The sequence below is a fragment of the Odocoileus virginianus genome, chromosome 20 (genome assembly GCF_023699985.2).
Source record: "Odocoileus virginianus isolate 20LAN1187 ecotype Illinois chromosome 20, Ovbor_1.2, whole genome shotgun sequence".
In the NCBI taxonomy this organism is placed as follows: Eukaryota; Metazoa; Chordata; class Mammalia; order Artiodactyla; family Cervidae; genus Odocoileus; species Odocoileus virginianus.
Window position 1 is genome coordinate 25,987,649 of NC_069693.1, and position 17,434 is coordinate 26,005,082.

Consider the following 17,434-nt stretch of genomic DNA (forward strand, 5'->3'; position numbering starts at 1 on the left):
CTTGGCCTCTCTGCTTTCACAGCAGGGGGAGGGATGAGACAGCAAACAGCCTGGGCTAAGCACTGCTGGGGCCCAGTGCCAGGCCTCAGCTCTAAGCTTGCTGACAGGCCTCCACTTCAGGGGGCCACCAAGGTGAGTCACTTTGGGCTGCATCTCAGAAATTCAGAAAATGTAAGACCAGAAAGAACCTTAGGCAGTAGATGTTCAACACCCAATTTTATAGTGGAAGAAAGTCAGGCCCTAAGAGTGAAGGAGCTTCTGCAGTATAGAGGCCAGAAGCACATCTCTGTCTCCCTGGCTAGGCTCTAACACAGCAAGCCCCAACACTGATTTCCAAAAATGACGCTGGAGGCCCAGTGATAGAACTTGGCACTCAACATCAGCCTTTGACAGGCAAGCAGGGTGTCCAACAGTGAAGGGGCCTCTTCTTGCTGATCCCCTCCCATCTGTTAACCACCCCACGCTGGGTGGGAAGGGGTGTCTTTCTCTGGTCCTAAGAAACCCTGGGGCTTCCAGATCAACCTTTTCTCCCATCTAGGTTCTCAATGTTAGAACAGAGTTACTCCCTAGTCTAAGGCTTTGGGGCAAACTCTCCTTCCTTTCTGCTGACAAGTAGACTCGATGGAACTTAGGGACTGTCCATTTCTAGCAATGGTGCTAGAAAAGGCTTAAAACGCACACATTCACAAATATTTTCTTTCCTGACTCAGATAACAAAGCAAAGCAGCACAACTATTTATTTCCTCATTCCTTGAGCTGTTCTGGGATGTTTCTGCCCCAGGTGGCCCCAGAGTCCCTTGAGCCCAAAGTCACTTGGAGCAGGGGTTTAGAGGGGTAGTGAAACTTGAAACAGAGACTCTGGGGATTAAGTGAAAATTAGAGAACAGAGACCATCACCTGATCACAGCAGAGCCTTGCCTAATGGCTGACAGCTGTGGGATCTCCTGACTCAGCTGACCTTGCCTTGCTCAGAGAAGAGTTTCAGAGAGCTCTACCTCTCCCACCAGCAACTAGTAAGAGGAATGCTTCCTCCAGCCTTGGGGAATTGGTTTAAATTGCAAGTTTACTTAAATGAGCCTAACAGGAGTGAAATCCAAATCCTGCAAATTGGCCTGGTCCAGGCTATTAAGCTGCAGGTGAGATGACTGTCTAGTACAAATGGGAGCAGCATGCTGGCCCCTCCTGTGATTGGCAGTGTGGCTTAGGGGAGCCCAGAAAGTGAACTGGCTGAGTCCTGAAACTCCACCTTGTAGGAGTAAAGTCTCCTCTTCTTGAAAAGTGGTTATGGAACCTGGAAGAAATCAAGGCCAACCCAGAGCCAGAAAACCTTTAGTCTAGTAGAATCTGGTTCCTGGCAGCAACTGACCAAACAGGGCAACTTCAGCCCTTCGGTTATCACTGCTCTACTCCCCACAGCTCCTCATGGTGGACAGGTTTGGATACCCTTGCTAGCAAACTCAGTTGGGCAAGGAAGAAAGGTTAGGATCTGTGGGATGGAGCTGTCAGAACCCACTATGTATAGCTCGTAGGAAGTTGAAACCTGTCAGGGGGCCCTGCCTCTCCTTTTGGGCATAGAACTTCCCTGAGGACCTGTTTTCCATGCCAGCCTTGTTTCTGTCTTTCTGCCAATAGTCCCAGGTCCAGAGTGAGGAATTCTTCTCCACTTATTTTCTATTTGATACTTGCTTCAGGGGACTTCCCCTGCTTCATGTTGAGCCCACTTAGCCCCATTGGGCAATAACACTTTGGCCCTTCCCTTGATGCCACCAATCTACTGCTGCCCCCTGGACCAAGGCCACACAGGGAAAATCAGAACCATAGTTGACTTCTGCAGGAATGACCAGCAAACCTAGAGAGGAGCCTGGCCTAGTGCAGTAATGGCCATTTTAGGTGATAATAGAAAATAGGGTGGAAGGTGATTTAGTCTTGGTCAGGCTCTTTGCTTCTCCTTAGAGGTACTCTGAATAGGTTCCAGGTTGCCATTATCAGATAGGAGAAGGAAGTGAGCCTGGGTTGCAGAAAGAAGCACACTATCCCTGTCCCCACCTCCCCTAAACCTTATTGGCTGTCAAGTAAGTTGGCCTGTGCACTGGGTTGGGACCATGAAATAGGACAACATAGGGCCATAAGGCTATTGACTAAGGCTACACTACCTGGGCAAGACTTAGGCTCTTTGGAGGCCTCTCAATGGAGCCAAGACAGGACCAGCAAAGTAGGGTTGGGGGGCTGTCCTTACTGACACTTCCACAGAAAACGAGCTCACTCTTAGCTCCCTCAGAGTCATGCCGCACAAAGAAACTTATGGCTCCACTGCACATGCTCCTTTTGGGAACCCACATGAAGTCAAAAGGTCTGTAGATTTTAACTTAGAGATGTGTGCTCTTAGTTCTGACTTTCATGTCTCATTATTACAGCATAGCTCTCCTTCCCTGCACAGCACCTGGATAAGGGGAGCAAGTAAGTGTCTAATCTTTCCACCTTCCTCTCTCTCTGACATGACCCTGAAGATGAAGATAAGTACAATATGATGTTAGGTTGACAGTCCTTCACTCTCTAGAGCTCTCTGGCAACATGAGCTACTTGGGCAACTTTAAAGCAGAAAGACAAGAATCACTTTCATTATCCTTTCCCATTCAACCATTCCCTAATCAATCAGGATTAAAGAAAAGATTGATCCTCAGTCTGAGATACCAGGTATTCATGTGTAAAGTGGATGCTGAGTTCAGAGCTAACTGTCAGAGGCTGCACCTCTGGTCTGGACTGAGCCAGCCTTCTCTCTCATCTTTCTAGCTCCTCTCTGATCCAGCCCACTCCACATGGCCAGACATCAATCCACTGTTTCTACAAAGAAATCTTCTCAAACACAAATCTACTACCCCTCTGCCTTCCCAATCTAAAACCCTTAAGCAGCCATGCAGCATAGATGGTATGTATGTCTTCTCGGGCCTTCTGTCCCCTGATTGCACTTTCTTCCCATTCCATGGCCTTGACTTACGCTATTTCTCTCTGCAGCTCTCCCCACTGCCTCTGCCTTCAACCCTATGTTTGCCTGATCTTCCATTCCAATTTTTAAGATTTTGGTTGAAAGATTGTTTCTTTAGGGGACATATTCCTGACATCATACCTCCCTCCAAAGCTAGGAAGTTCCCCTAGTTACATACTTCATGGCACCATGACCTACATTTTCCCTGCCCAGTGATCCCTGGGGGCCCAGACATTTCTACCCTGTACTCTTGGTCTAGGAGGCTCTGCACCCCTCTGTACCTGGTACCATTATACTCATTTTGCATCTTCCACTCAAACAAGTCCTCACTGACACCTCCAATTCTCCAGAGTAGGAATTACCTACTCTCTGTCTTTCCAGTGTCTCTCTAGGCTTTTACTTAGGCCTGTTTGGTACCAATGGAAACTTTGAACTCCATCACACAACTAAAACTAAACTGTTGGCTGCTCCAGGGAAAACATAAGACCTTGTCACCTTTAACTATGATGGGAGGAAACCCAAAACACATTTGATGAACTGATCAATAGAGATTCTCTGAAATTTCTTCTAACACAAAACATACCTGGCCATGGATATTCTTTTCTAACTTCCTACTACACAGTTTCAACTGACACTTGGGAAAAATATCTAGTGTTTTTTTCCTTTTTGACATTTCCAGTCAAGTGTTCCTATGTGATATGATGCCTAGGACTAAGTGCCAACTATTTATGTGGGCAGAAGGAAAGAATGACTTGATGGGAGGAGATAAAAAGAAAAATAAAAAGAAAGACCAATACAGTGTAATTAAGATTTTTTTCTTAATCTTGTGGGAAAATACCACCATACTAGTGGTAATGACATTGAGAACCCCCTGGGGCTGAGAGACAAGCTGCAAAAAAGGTGCACAGTGTTAGCTCCATAGACTAGGCTCTGGGGCAGAGTCTGAAACAGTCTGTATTAAATACTGACCCATATCATGTGCTACTGGTGAGGAGGAAGACAGCATGCTTTTCCCAAAGGGTGATGATCTCCCCAAATGATGACTCTTCTCAGGAGGCAGGAGTGCTTTCCCAGAATAACCTTTTTGCTCTTTATTCAGCTGCTGCAGCAGATACTCATTAGTTACCACCAGGGATCTGAGACACGGGGGAAAAAGACAGTTGTGAAGTCATAAAAGCAAAGTAGATGTCATTCAGACCTGAAATGTTTGCTAAAGATAAATGTAAAATGAAGTAACATCTTTAAATAGAAAGAACTATCCGATTTATGAGTGGGTTATTTTAAAAGTGGGCCAACAGTTTATTACAGTCCTGTCTGATTATGTTCCAGGTTGACTGTAGCAATAACACAGTTCACATTTTACATAGTGACTGTTCTATTCTTTCCAAAGCACTTTTCGCGATGAAATAAGTAGAAACACAAGGAGACTGGCTCCTGACCAGGCCTGCAATTTTTATTCCTATTCCCAGATCTTAATTTCTGCTTCTTCTAATCTATACTGCCTCAGCAATTAAACTAATGGTGCTAGTCATAATTGTATTCTTGGACTCTGCATTACCATGTAATGTTAGAAGCTATCAGAGACTTCCCCTCCCTGCCAAAAAAGATGTATGCACAATGCTATTCACTGCAGCACTATTTGTAACAACAAGATACCATCAACCTAAATGTCCATCAGTAGAGGATTAATTACACACACCATGGAGTCCTATGTATGTATAAAAAGGAGTGAGAACTTACTCTAAACATCACTATGAAATGATTTCTAAGATAAAATGTTAAAGCAACATTATGCCTCTTTTTATCCCACATCTGCAATGGAAGGCTAGTGGGAGGGAAGGAAAGGATAGAGAAGACAGGTAAGGAAGCTAAATTTGTTTGCATTTATCTGATTTTGGGACCATGTAAGTTTAACATAATTGTACTCAGGATTAAATCAAAATAATAAAAATATTTCCTATAGAAAAATGAAACAAATTGAACCTATATATTGAAGTGATGGTTTAACAACACAGAGAAGAATTAATTCAAGTTACAAATATAGCCATTTGTACATCACTAAAGAGATAAATCTTAATGTCCTCAAAGTGTGGTCCCCAGGCCAGGAGCAACAGCATCACCCGAAAACTTACTAGAAATGCAAATTCTCAATTCCCAGTCCGGATCTGCAGAATCAGAAACTCTGGGGGTGAGCCCCAGCACTCTGTAGTTCAACAAGTTTTCGGGTGATTCTGTACACACCCAAGTGTGATAAACATGAATTTATGCTATTCACTAGAAAGCTGAGTGCCGAAAAATTGATGCTTTTGAACTGTGGTGTTGGAGAAGACTCTTGAGAGTCCCTTGGACTGCAAGGAGATCCAACCAGTCCATCCTAAAGGAGATCAGTCCTGGGTGTTCATTGGACGGACTGATGCTGAAGCTGAAACTCCAATACTTTGGCCACCTCATGCGAAGAGTTGCCTCATTGGGAAAGACCTTGATGCTGGGAGGGATTGGGGGCAGGAGGAGAAGGGGACGACAGAGGATGAGATGGCTGGATGGCATCACCGACTCGATGGGCATGAGTTTGAGTAAACTCCGGGAGTTGGTGATGGACAGGGAGGCCTGGCGTGCTGCCATTCATGGGGTCGCAAAGAGTCGGACACGACTGAGTGACTGAACTGAACTGAACTGATACTCTTGTATGGGCTACCCCTATACAGAGTATAGGGGTATATAATATACTCCTATAGTATAGGGGTATGGGGTGTATACCTATACCCCTATATAGTGGTGGGTCAGATGGCAAAGAATCTGCCTGCAACACAGAAGACCTGGGTTCAATCTGTGGGTCGGTCAGGAAGATCCCCTGGAGAAGAGAATAACTCTCCACTCCAGTATTCTTGCCTGGAGAATTCCATGAACAGAGGAGCCTGATGGGCTACATACAGTTCAGGAGGTTGAAACAAGTTGGACATGACTGAGCCACTAACACACACACACACACACACACACACACACACACACACATTTTCTGTATATGTTTGCAATAACTAGAAAAAAAGTTTTTTAAAAAGTCAGCCAGGATGGATCTGGGTCGAATCCTCCTTAAATTAAGCTATTCCAAGGAAAATTAGGAAGTGAAGTTAGGGACTGAAGACTTGGGGAATAGAGTTCTTCTATTTAAGCTTCACTGATGGTCCTAGCAAAGGTGTTTGGCAAATCAAAATTTCAAAGGCTTCTCTAAATATAGCAATAGTATTGAGGCTTCTTCTGATTTGTCTAGCCTGTAGCATGGGGAAACTGTTCTTTGAAGAGCCTCATGCTATTGAACTCCTCTGAAGAGAACACATACATTGGATTCTTTCCCTATCACTCTGAGTGTGCTTGACCTCTCTTCTAGGACCAAGAACAGGTAGACATTTTTCAGAAGAGCAAGATGGCTTGATTTTAGGGGTACATTGTGACTGAGGAAAGCTAGCTGACCCAAACAAGGGTCCTGTTGGATCCAGTGAGAAACTACTTATTATTGAGGTGACATAAGATATTTAGTCCCTGGTGTGTTCTTGAAAGCAATATTTTGACCCCTGAGCTAACTGGCCTGGATACAGGTTGTTTACACTCAGAATATAGTTAATTTGGAAAGTATATAGATATTAACTTGCCAAGTAAAACAAAGGAGATAAAGGAAAGTAAATATCTGCTTCCAGAAGCCAGCTCGAAGGATCCAATCCTACCTCTGACTTTCGTGGAGAAGAGTCACGGTCTCCTCTAGCTTTTTCAGCTGGGCAAGCTCCTGGTTCAGGCAAGACACCTGCATGTTCAGCTGTTGGTTTTTGCGCAGAAGATCATCTACAAAGGTTATAGTGTATGGGGGTGAGAGGATTCCAAGCAGCTAGTCTTTGAGCAGAGTTTGAGTGAACAGGTAGCAGATATAGTGACAAGAATATACAGTTTAGCAGAAGGCATATCTGAATTAAAATTCAACCACTTGATCTAGCAGAAACTGAATTTGTGGCCAAGGTATTCATACTTAGCTTTCCAAATATATTACCAAGGCTTGCAATCATAAGGTAGTGAAAGCACAAGAACTATGGATCTTAAGCAAGTCAGTCTTCTGGAACAGTACTTAAATTTTAATATGCTTACAAATTGCCTGGGGAATCTTATTAAAAAACAGATTCTGATTCAGTAGGTCTGAGGTGAGGCCAAGTATTCTATATATGTAACAAATCCCTGAGTGATGCTAATGTTGCCGATCTCTGGTTCACTCTTTGAGTAGCAAGGTTCTGGAAGGTAGAAATCAGGGCTGCAACAGCTGTATTTATCACCAGTAATCCAAAGAGAGTAGTGGGCCTCATGGCTGGTTGAAAATAAGTATCTAGTGAATAAACACCTATTTATTTTCAGTGTAGGTAAGTGGAGACTGATGTCTTGATTATTCAGGCTTATAAATATTAGAGAGATGAGATTCATCTCTGGAAATTCAATGCTGATTTCCAAATCAAATTGCTCATACAAATATTCAAATACCCATAATGTTTGTTTTGGTGTGCTGAACTAGAAGTTTAAAGTCAAGGGTAGACTTTTATCTACCTAAACTATACTAAGAATAAAGTAGAACAAATCACAAATTCAATAGGATATTATTTTTCACCTGTCATAATGAAGAAAAATATATAATACTCAATGTTGGCAAGGGTGAAATGAAAAGGCATTCAAATACATACTTGCTGCTGATGTGTGTATAAACTGAAACCACCTTTTTAGGAATGATTTGGCAACGTGTAACAAAAACCTCAAAAATGTCCACATCCTTGGACCCACTAATTCTACTTCAAGGAGTGTCTCCTAGGAAAACTGGTAGGAAGTGTACACAAAGATTTTTTTTTTTACAAAGATTTATATACACAGATATTAATAGCTGCATTATTTATCACAGCATAAATATTAGGACTCTCAGCTCCATCAGGAGAGAAGATGATCTTAGAGAAGCATTTTTCACTCTAGGGTCTTTTCTTCTATTTCAAGTCTTTGAATGTTTGGAAATTCTTTTAATTATTTATAATTAAATAATGACAGCTTTATTTACAATAACTAACATTAAAAACAACTACATAGAGGAATAAATAGATAAATATGGTATATTAATGTGATATTAGAGGAAATGCCTATGCTATTAAATTAATAACATTAGCTTGTAGAATAACATTAGCTTGTAGACTGCCGAGGGCCAATAGTAGAGGAACCTAAATGCACCAGAGTTGAACTTTTTAGAAGTGGTCTGTATTTTGATTGGATGGAATTAAATGAGTATACATATACATTGAAACTCATCAAACTTAGAATGTGTGCATTTTGTTGTATGTAAATTCGTTTTGAAAAATCAAAACACAAATTTTAATTCTGAGTAAATATATGTATAGGGATATAGGTGAAAGAAAATATACCCAAAACACTAATGGTAGTTATTTCTGGGTAGTGAGATTTTATTTTCCTTATATTTTTCAAACTTTCTGTAAGAAACATGATCTTCTGCTATAATCAGAAAAAAAAAGTGTCTTTCGCAAAAAATAATGACAATAATAACATTTGTAAATACTTTACACTTATAAAAGTAAACTCTCTTCTTCTGGTAACTCAAGTCACCTGCATTACAACTCTGAGGCAAAATGATTGTTTCCATTTAGAAAGCCATATGAGCTCTGAATGACAAAACTTATTAAATGGGTCATCTATAAACAAAATGCTGTCTTGAGATGAACCACACATTGATTTCCTGGACTTACCATAAGTGTGGGACAGGTGCCCACTGACAACCGAAGTGGTAGCACCTTCCTCCAAACGCTGGATTTTTTCTGACAAAATGAGGTTTTCCTCCAGCACTCTGACTAGTTTTTGCTTCAAATTTTCCTTTAGATTAGAAAACAAAATACAAACACATTAAGAACCTGAAATTCTGGAAAGTGTTTTTAGAAGATTGAAAGAATCTTTGTTCTTTTTAGTGATAAACCGAATGGAGGTCAGCCTCTCTCTCACTAGAATTTTAATTTATTGGTAAACATAGTTCAAGTGCAGCAAAGAAACTTACCACATGCATTTTACCACATGTGAATTATCCACTACTATTACAAAACAAGTGGTTGTTTTGACAAGTGGCCAGCATTATGAGTCACCTATTTAAAGTTTCTAGAAAATGAACTTGATGTCTGAAAATCCTTTAATGTTAAGAAAAGGTTGGGGAGAAGTCTAAGAAAATGAATCCCTTCTTTCCCTCCCAGAGCCAGAAGCCTAATGCTCTAGGGAGTGGCCCCTGGTTTAGGGCTCTCCATCAGAAGGGAGGAAAGACAATCCCAGAGACATCTAATTCCCTCATCTGAATCAAATCATAACTTTCAAGAACACAGTCCTAAATGTCTTTGCTCTAAGTCTTTTTTTTTTTTTCCCCATTTCAAGTCTTTCCTTAGAATTTTTGGATTAGGGCGTCAACCCTGAAGAACCTCCAAGCTGTCCCTGCAAGTTTTGTGTTCCTGATTTGCACAGACTGACTTTTCTACATTTCAGTTCATAAGCACCTAGGTGTTCAGGTGATGATCATCTTTATGGCACAGAGCTGTTCTAGCCTTGCTGCCTTTTCCTTTTCTAATAAAGGAAGAGTAGGAAAAGAAGATGAGAGCAGCATACCATGTCATTAGGGACCAGCTGCCCTGTCTCCTTCAGTTCCATCTCCCTCCTGTGGAAGGTTTTTGATGTATCTTCTGGATGCAAGCGACACCACTGCTGAGAAGGTGCAGGGACTACCAAGGTCAGAAGCAGATCTCGGGCAGGACCTGCCAAAAATTCAGGTTGGGCACACGGGCCAGTCTTAAAAGCTAAAGCAGAGAATTCCTAGTCAATAGCTACCAGCTCTGTCAGACAAATAGGGCAATCTAGTGTCTCCTTTTTATAAGAATTTAGTAAGTAACTGTAAGAGATGTTTCATGATGGAGATTAAAAAACTATATCCCACATCTATGGAGAAACAACAGTAGACTCTCATGAGTGCATGCTCTGTGCTATTCTCTAATCACTGATGAGTGGCTCCTGGGGATAATTTCCTACAAAACAAGAGCAAAGGATCAATGTGGGAAGGAAAGTAACTGGGCTAAGACTTTTTCTTCTGTATGTCACTTTAGATATTTTTTTAAAAAGCTAAGCCTAAACAACTTTATTTTATTTTTTTGCAATTTGTGACTGTTAACTTTTTTTTCCCATTTATTTTTATTAGTTGGAGGCTAATTACTTTAAAATATTGTAGTGGTTTTTGCCATACATTGACATGAATCAGCCATAGATTTACATGTGTTCCCCATCCCAATCCCCCCTCCCGCCTCCCTCTCCACCCCATCCCTCTGGGTCTTCCCAGTGCACCAGGCCCAAGCACTTGTCTCATGCATCCAACCTGGGCTGGTGATCTGTTTCACCCTAGATAATATACATGTTTTGATGCTGTTCTCTTGAAACATCCCACCCTCGCCTTCTCCCACAGAGTCCACAAGTCTGTTCTGTACATCTGTGTCTCTTTTTCTGTTTTGCATATAGGGTTATTGCTACCATCTTTCTAAATTTCATATATATGCATTAGTATAATGTATTGGTCTTTATCTTTCTGGCTTACTTCACTTCACTTTGTATAATGGGCTCCAGTTTCATCCATCTCATTAGAACTGATTCAAATGAATTCTTTTTAATGGCTGAGTAATATTCCATGGTGTATATGTACCACAGCTTCCTTATCCATTCATCTGCTGATGGGCATCTAGGTTGCTTCCATGTCCTGGCTATTATAAACAGTGATGTGATGAACATTGGGGTGCACGTGTCTCTTTCAGAATGGGTTTCCTCGGGGTGTATGCCCAGGAGTGGGATTGCTGGGTCATATGGCAGTTCTATTTCCAGTTTTTTAAGAAATCTCCACACTGTTCTCCATAACGGCTATACTAGTTTGCATTCCCACCAACAGTGTAAGAGGGTTCCTTTTTCTCCACACCCTCTCCAGCATTTATTGCTTGTAGACTTTTGGATAGCGGCCATCCTGACTGGTGTGTAATGGTACCTCATTGTGGTTTTGATTTGCATTTCTCTGATAATGAGTGATGTTGAGCATCTATCTTTTCATGTGTTTGTTAGCCATCTGTATTTCAACTTTAAAGTCTTATCTGACTCTTTTATGACCCCATGGACAGCCTGCAGGGCTCTTCTGTCCATGGAGCTCTTCAGGCAAGAATACTGGAGTGGGTTGCCATGTCTTTCTCCAGAGGACCTTCCTGATCCAGGGATCAAACCCGGGTCTCCTGCATTACAGAAGGATTCTTTACTTTCTGAGCCAATAGGGAAGCCCTTAAAGTTCCTAGTTTTACTTAAACTCTTATCACCACTATTAAGCAACAGACACATGGGGACAATATTTGCAAAACTGTATCCCCCCAAGTTCCTAAAAACAAAGTCCTGAAAAAGAGTCCAGGTCATTTAGTCATTAGAGTTTTATAAATCATAACATTTCCATAGGCATCTCAGACCTCTGATGATTAAACTCAGTTTCTATTGTATTTATTATTGGCATTTCCCCCAAGGATCGTAAAATCCTTTGGTAATCATTAACATGACCACACTTTATTTTATACATCATCACTTAAAGACTACCCAAAAAAAAGTTATAAGAAAACAAGGCAACTGGTACAGGAGGGAAGAGTGCTTATGAAAACAGAGAACAGAATTCCCAGGCAGTAGAGTGGTTAGGACTTGGTGTTTTCACTGCCGTGGGCCCAGGTTCAATCCCTGGTGAGGGAACTAAGAGCCTGCATAGAGCTGGCAAGCTGCATGGTGCAACCAAAAAAGGAAAAACAGGGAAGATGATTGTAAGAAAAATGCAGATTTGTCAATCACTGTGTGGCTGACAAATTTTGGTAAGTCATCATGAGAACAATCTCCCCTGCAAGTAAAGGGGGCTGAGTGGCTTTTATCAGAGCAAGTAAAGGGGGCTGAGTGGCTTTTATCAAAATATAGAGCAGAAGCAAGGCTGAGCCCTTCTCTGAGAACTGAGAATGAATTCGCTTTACCGAGAAACTTCTTGTTGAGGAGGAGGGAGCCGGAGCCGTTCCAGTGCTTATCCACAAGCTCCAGGAGCTGTCTGAGGACAGTGGCCACATGGGAGGTTCTGGCAGAGACTGGGGGACTGTGGTTTCCTGGCAAACCATGCAAACTGCCCAGGTCACTAGAGAGAGGCTCAAGAGAAAAAAAAAAACAAACACCCAACCATTTGTCATTCTTACACAATAAGGGAAGTAAAAACCCAGACATTTAAAGGGTTAACATTAAGCAAAAGAGAAAGTTGACTTCATCTTTCAGTTCAGATTTGAATAGAATATTATTTATGTCTAAGACAAATACAATAATATATACAAGGATAATTTCAAAGCAAACAGTATCTTCTATCATAATTTTCTATGGAGATTTTCAGAAGAAAACAAAAAATGTTTTAACACCTATGTCTATGGCTCAATGTATTATGTTATGTAATATGCAAAGATTAAACTGCAGAACATTTTTTAAGGTATTATATTATAAAATAAAATGGGGAGTAATTTAATAAAAGTTATAACTCATAAGCTTATATTTAGTATATTAATATATAATAAACTTAACTGTCCTATAACACTTTAAATGTTACGTTAAATGCTATTGTTGGACCCAGTACTAAAGATACTTTTTATTCAGTAAGAATCTTATGTATATAGATGCATAGGTAGAGCTCTCTCTCCAGTGGAACTTCCAATTATTTTTAATTCATTCAGATATGATGTATATGTCTATATATTTAGTCATGTCTGAATGAATTAAAAAACAACTGGGGACTTCCCTGGTGGTCCAGTGGTTAAGAATCCACCTGCCAATGCAGGAAACACAGGTTCAATCACTGGTCCAGGAAGATCCCATATGCCACAGGGCAACTAAGCCCACGTACCACAACTACTGAGCCAGCATGCCCTAGAGCTTGTGCTCTGCAACAAGAGAAGCCACTGCAATGAGAAGCCCAAACACTGCAACAAGCTCGTGAGCGGCACGAAGACCCAGTGCAGCCCATAAATAAATTAATTAAAATTTTCAAAAATTAAAAAAAAATTGTGAATTTTACTGGACAGATCAATCTTTTCTGTGAGTTCTCAAGGGACTTCAAGGAAGCTGTTACATATTAAAAACACCCAAATTATTTCTCAACCTTTGGCTCTTTTGATATTAAAAATATATAAATGATTAATTAGCTTATGCTGTCATATCTGACAACCATGAAACAGAACACCAGACAGTGATATTTATGACTTGAGTCACACATGTGGCCTATGATTAATAAGGGAAAGCATTATAAATGGGATAAACATTTATTAAACAGATCTGTACTGAACACTGATCATGTGCATTGAGAGTTCTATATAAGGTCTGTGAACATATGAAGTAAAAGATGAAGTCCTTAAGAAGTTAATCTGATTAGGAAGAAAAGTCATAGAAAGACTGGTTGCACTACAAGCCACTTTAGAGGATCTTGTGAAAAATGAGATATTAACTGTCATTGGTTTTTCATGTATTGGCAATACTGTGTGTACATCATGAAGCAACTTAGAAACACACATATGCCTTATGTATTTTCTTTCACTTTTCATAATGTGGTGAGAGTGGGATAATTTTTTATGAACTTTGGGATAATTCTGTTACTTTTAATTTTCAGCAAATTATGCCTTATTTTTTAAAATTTAATTTTTATAATTTGTGATTCTAAAGTCAGCTGGTTAAAAATAAATTTTTTAATCAAGAATTCATATTTGATTTAATTTTGTGTTTTTTAAAATATGGGATGATGATGATGATGATGATGATGATGATTATTTTACCTGAGAAGGGAGGGACAGAGAATAAGGGAAAGATAGATGGAAGGGTGAGAGAAAGAATAGCTGGTTTAGAATGCCAAAACTATGAGTACAGATATGTTCAGGGCATGAATACAAATGTGACTGCATCAATGTATAGGGGATTAGAATCGACAGGGGTTTGCTAAAGGAGGAAGCAAACATTTTTAAGTCACCACAGTAACAGCATGTCCAGTACTGCCGCTGCTGCTGCTAAGTCACTTCAGTCGTGTCCAACTCTGTGCGACCCCAATCCCAGGATTCTCCAGGCAAGAACACTGGAGTGGGCTGCCATTTTCTTCTCCAGGGATTATTTTTTAAACAACTTTTAAGCGCTCTTCTGATTTATACCTTTCTAGAAACTAAACAGTGTATTTCTTTTATATTTACATTCAAGCAGCTCTTTTATAATTTTTCATATAAAGAAATACAGTATATAACAGGAAAAAAGAAACGGGAATTTTTAAGACAGTCCAGAAAAGTGCATTGAGATTTTAATTGCTGTTTTAACAATATATAACATGGAATAGAGGTGAGAAAATTTCCTAGAACATATCTTATTAATATAGCACCCAAGTATCCTAAATGTTGCTATGGCTTTACCCTAAATACATTAACACCAGTGCTCTTGTCTAGAACAATAGGCATCAGTGACTGAAGATGGAAAACAAAAAACAAAAAAGTCAAAAAAGTATTACAAGACTGCCCCCTTTGGTACATAAAAATTATAACCAATTCCAAAGTTTGAAAAACTGAATAGAAAGTATTTAAAAGCTAAAAAAAACCCAACCAACCAAACAATAACAAAATCCCTTTATAAGCCCATGTCGATGTGCAAAGATTTCCAGCAACTGAAACAAAAATAACTAGAAATAATTGTTTTGACCAAATCACCAGCTTTCTCACAAGGCAGTAAGTCACTAAATGACAAATGATTCGTATGACTAAGACTATAGGTTCAAGGGAAGAGAATGTCCTGAGAGCTATAGTTCCTTTAACTAATGAGAAGGCTTCATGATGGAATTAAAGCCTGGAGAAAAATTAATATTCAGATAGACGAGGGGGGAGAAGACAGCATTCTCCATGGAGGGATATATATATAAGCAGTTACAAAACTTAGTTAATGAGTAAGAACAATACTATCAAACTACAATTTTATAAAATGAATTAAATAATATATGCGGGAATGGTTTTTGATTTGTTATTCATTCCCTGAGCCAACTCTCAGCTAAAAATCTTTTGGATTATCTAATTCATCATCTTAATCTAATTCATTCTGGGGAAAAACTGGAATAATTTTAATTTCTGGACAGGAAAGCAATGCTTTCAGAAGAAAGGTCCCTAGCAAGTTAGTCATTTGTCGCCAAAGCAAATGTGTAAACATGGTAAGATTATAAGCCACAATGAAACAGAGATCACTCTTCAACCAACCCTGAGCCCCTGGCAACTTGTGTATTCTTTCCTATTGTAAACTCTGTCCACTTATTATCAAAGTACTTCCCCACCATGTTTATGCTCTGGAAGTAGATTAGAGACCATTCTTCCTGTGACAAATGCAGCAGAAGGGAAATGACTTTCCCAAAGGCAAAAGAATCACAGGCTTTGGCCTGGCAGTATTACCCACTGACCTCTGAAAATCCCTTTGAATTTCTATCATTCTTGATCGAAACTACCACCACCAAAACAGAACTCGATTCTAATCTTGGACCTGATGTGTTTTTATACAAGCATAAACAACTCAACACTTGCCTCACTGCCTGTAGCATCTTTGAAACCATGCTTTGTATTCAGGGTGGCAAGGATATTTTCTTTCCGTCTGAATCCTCTTCTTGATGGGCTTAATGACCTCTTGGTCAAATTCTCTCTGTTTTCTGATGTCCCAGTAGGCAATAGCAGTGTCCTCAGAGAATCTCCCAGGACGGAGTTGTTTGGGAAAGAACCACGTGCTTGTGTTAAATCACTGATGCTGGTGGCTAATTGTTGCTCTACATTCACCACCAGAGCAGGATCACTGTTGAAATGGGTTGCAGCATACAGATCTGTGAAGGAAACAGGCCAGGAGATGAACCTGCTCTTCAACTCTTTCATGTCTTCCTTCCTTCCTTACCCTGTCTGAAGTCCAAGGATCACAATGGCCTCTCCCTAGTATATACTCTCAACTGCATGGATTCTCCCTTCCTATCCACCTCACAAAACCCCAAATCTGGTTAAATACTCTGTGTACATACTCCAAACCTACAGCAGAGCAGTGGGAAGTGACTGGAGAACAATATGCATCTCTTTCTACCATCTTCACTTTAAGTTCATAACCACTATCTTAACTGGGCCCAGCTATTTTAATACATTACCCTAATCAATTTACTCTCCTATTCTTATCTCTTCTCCTCAAACTTCCAACACTTCCTCCTCCCTCCTCGCTCTCAGGTGCTTTATTTCTCTGAGTAAATCAGAGGCAATCAAAGAAAACATTTATGTGATCTCACCACTAAATCTACCAATTCTACCTGTATTTGGATCTATAAATTATCTGCCTTCCTTCTTATTGTAATATATGAACTGTCTGTGCTTCAATCCAAGACCAACTCTCCACTGGTAGACTAAATTCCATCTCCTCTAGACCACCCCCCTATTTTGTTTTTTGTAATTGTCCCTTTTCTCTCCTGCATCAACAATTTTCCCTCTACTAGTCATTTCCACCATGTTCTCTTTGATCCAATCCCCCTTCCAGCTACATTTCCACATCTTTGCTCCTCTTCACTGCAAAACTCCTTGAAGGTGTATATATTCTATAATTCTATTGCTTCTCCTTTAATTCTTTCTTTAATTCACCTCAACAAGGCTTTTATTAATCACACATCTCCTGGAGCTGCTCACTACATGGGTTCAATGCCTGGGTTGGGAAGATCCCCTGGAGAAGGAAATGACAACCTACTCCAATATTCTTGCCTGTGAAATCCCATGGACAGAGGAATCTGGCAGGGGCAACAGTCCATGGGGTTGCAAGAGTCAGACACAACTTAGTGACCAAACCACCACCACCAATGCATTGCCAAATACCATGATCATTTCTCAGTCCCAGAAGTGTTAAAGGCATCTATTAAAAACATCTGACACTGTATTTATCACTCTCTCCTTCCTGAAACACATTTTTCATGTGGCTTCCGGGTTACCACTCCCTCTTCGGCTTTTTTCTTTTCTCTTACTTAGTGGCTGCCACTTTCTTGCTCTCCATGATGGTTTCTCTTCATCAACGAGATTTCTAATTGTTGGAGGACTCAAGTTAGTCCTCAGATATCTTTTCTATCTATATTTACCCCCTTGGGGAGATTATACCCAGTCTGTTTTAAGGTCATCCACACACTTTTAACTCCCAGCCCCACCTTCTTCCCTGAACTCCAGACTAATATATCTAATTATCAAATTGGCATCTCTGAGAAGTTTTAATAGGCACCTCAAACTCAACATGTCTAAGACCAACTCTTGGTGTCTATCCTAAAACCTGTTCCTCATACTCTTTTCCATCTGAGTA

The 17,434-nt window shown here is 40.3% G+C and overlaps 1 protein-coding gene across 3 annotated transcripts in view; it reads right to left on the minus strand.

The window, feature by feature from the left end:
* Window positions 1–3,782: 3,782 nt before the first annotated feature.
* The window catches only part of LRRC36 (leucine rich repeat containing 36), a 60,504-nt gene continuing 46,852 nt past the window's right edge, over window positions 3,783–17,434 (minus strand). For 2 of the 3 annotated variants that reach the window (XM_020884902.2, XM_020884904.2), the window contains 6 exons: window positions 15,655–15,944; window positions 12,064–12,229; window positions 9,650–9,837; window positions 8,755–8,878; window positions 6,703–6,817; window positions 3,783–4,119 (listed from right to left, as the gene is read on the minus strand). In XM_020884902.2, the coding sequence (XP_020740561.2) occupies window positions 3,894–4,119; window positions 6,703–6,817; window positions 8,755–8,878; window positions 9,650–9,837; window positions 12,064–12,229; window positions 15,655–15,944 (1,109 nt within the window). In that variant the 3' untranslated portion in view covers window positions 3,783–3,893. The remainder of the gene's footprint in view (window positions 4,120–6,702; window positions 6,818–8,754; window positions 8,879–9,649; window positions 9,838–12,063; window positions 12,230–15,654; window positions 15,945–17,434) is intronic. The other variant, XM_020884903.2, reaches the window with a different exon arrangement.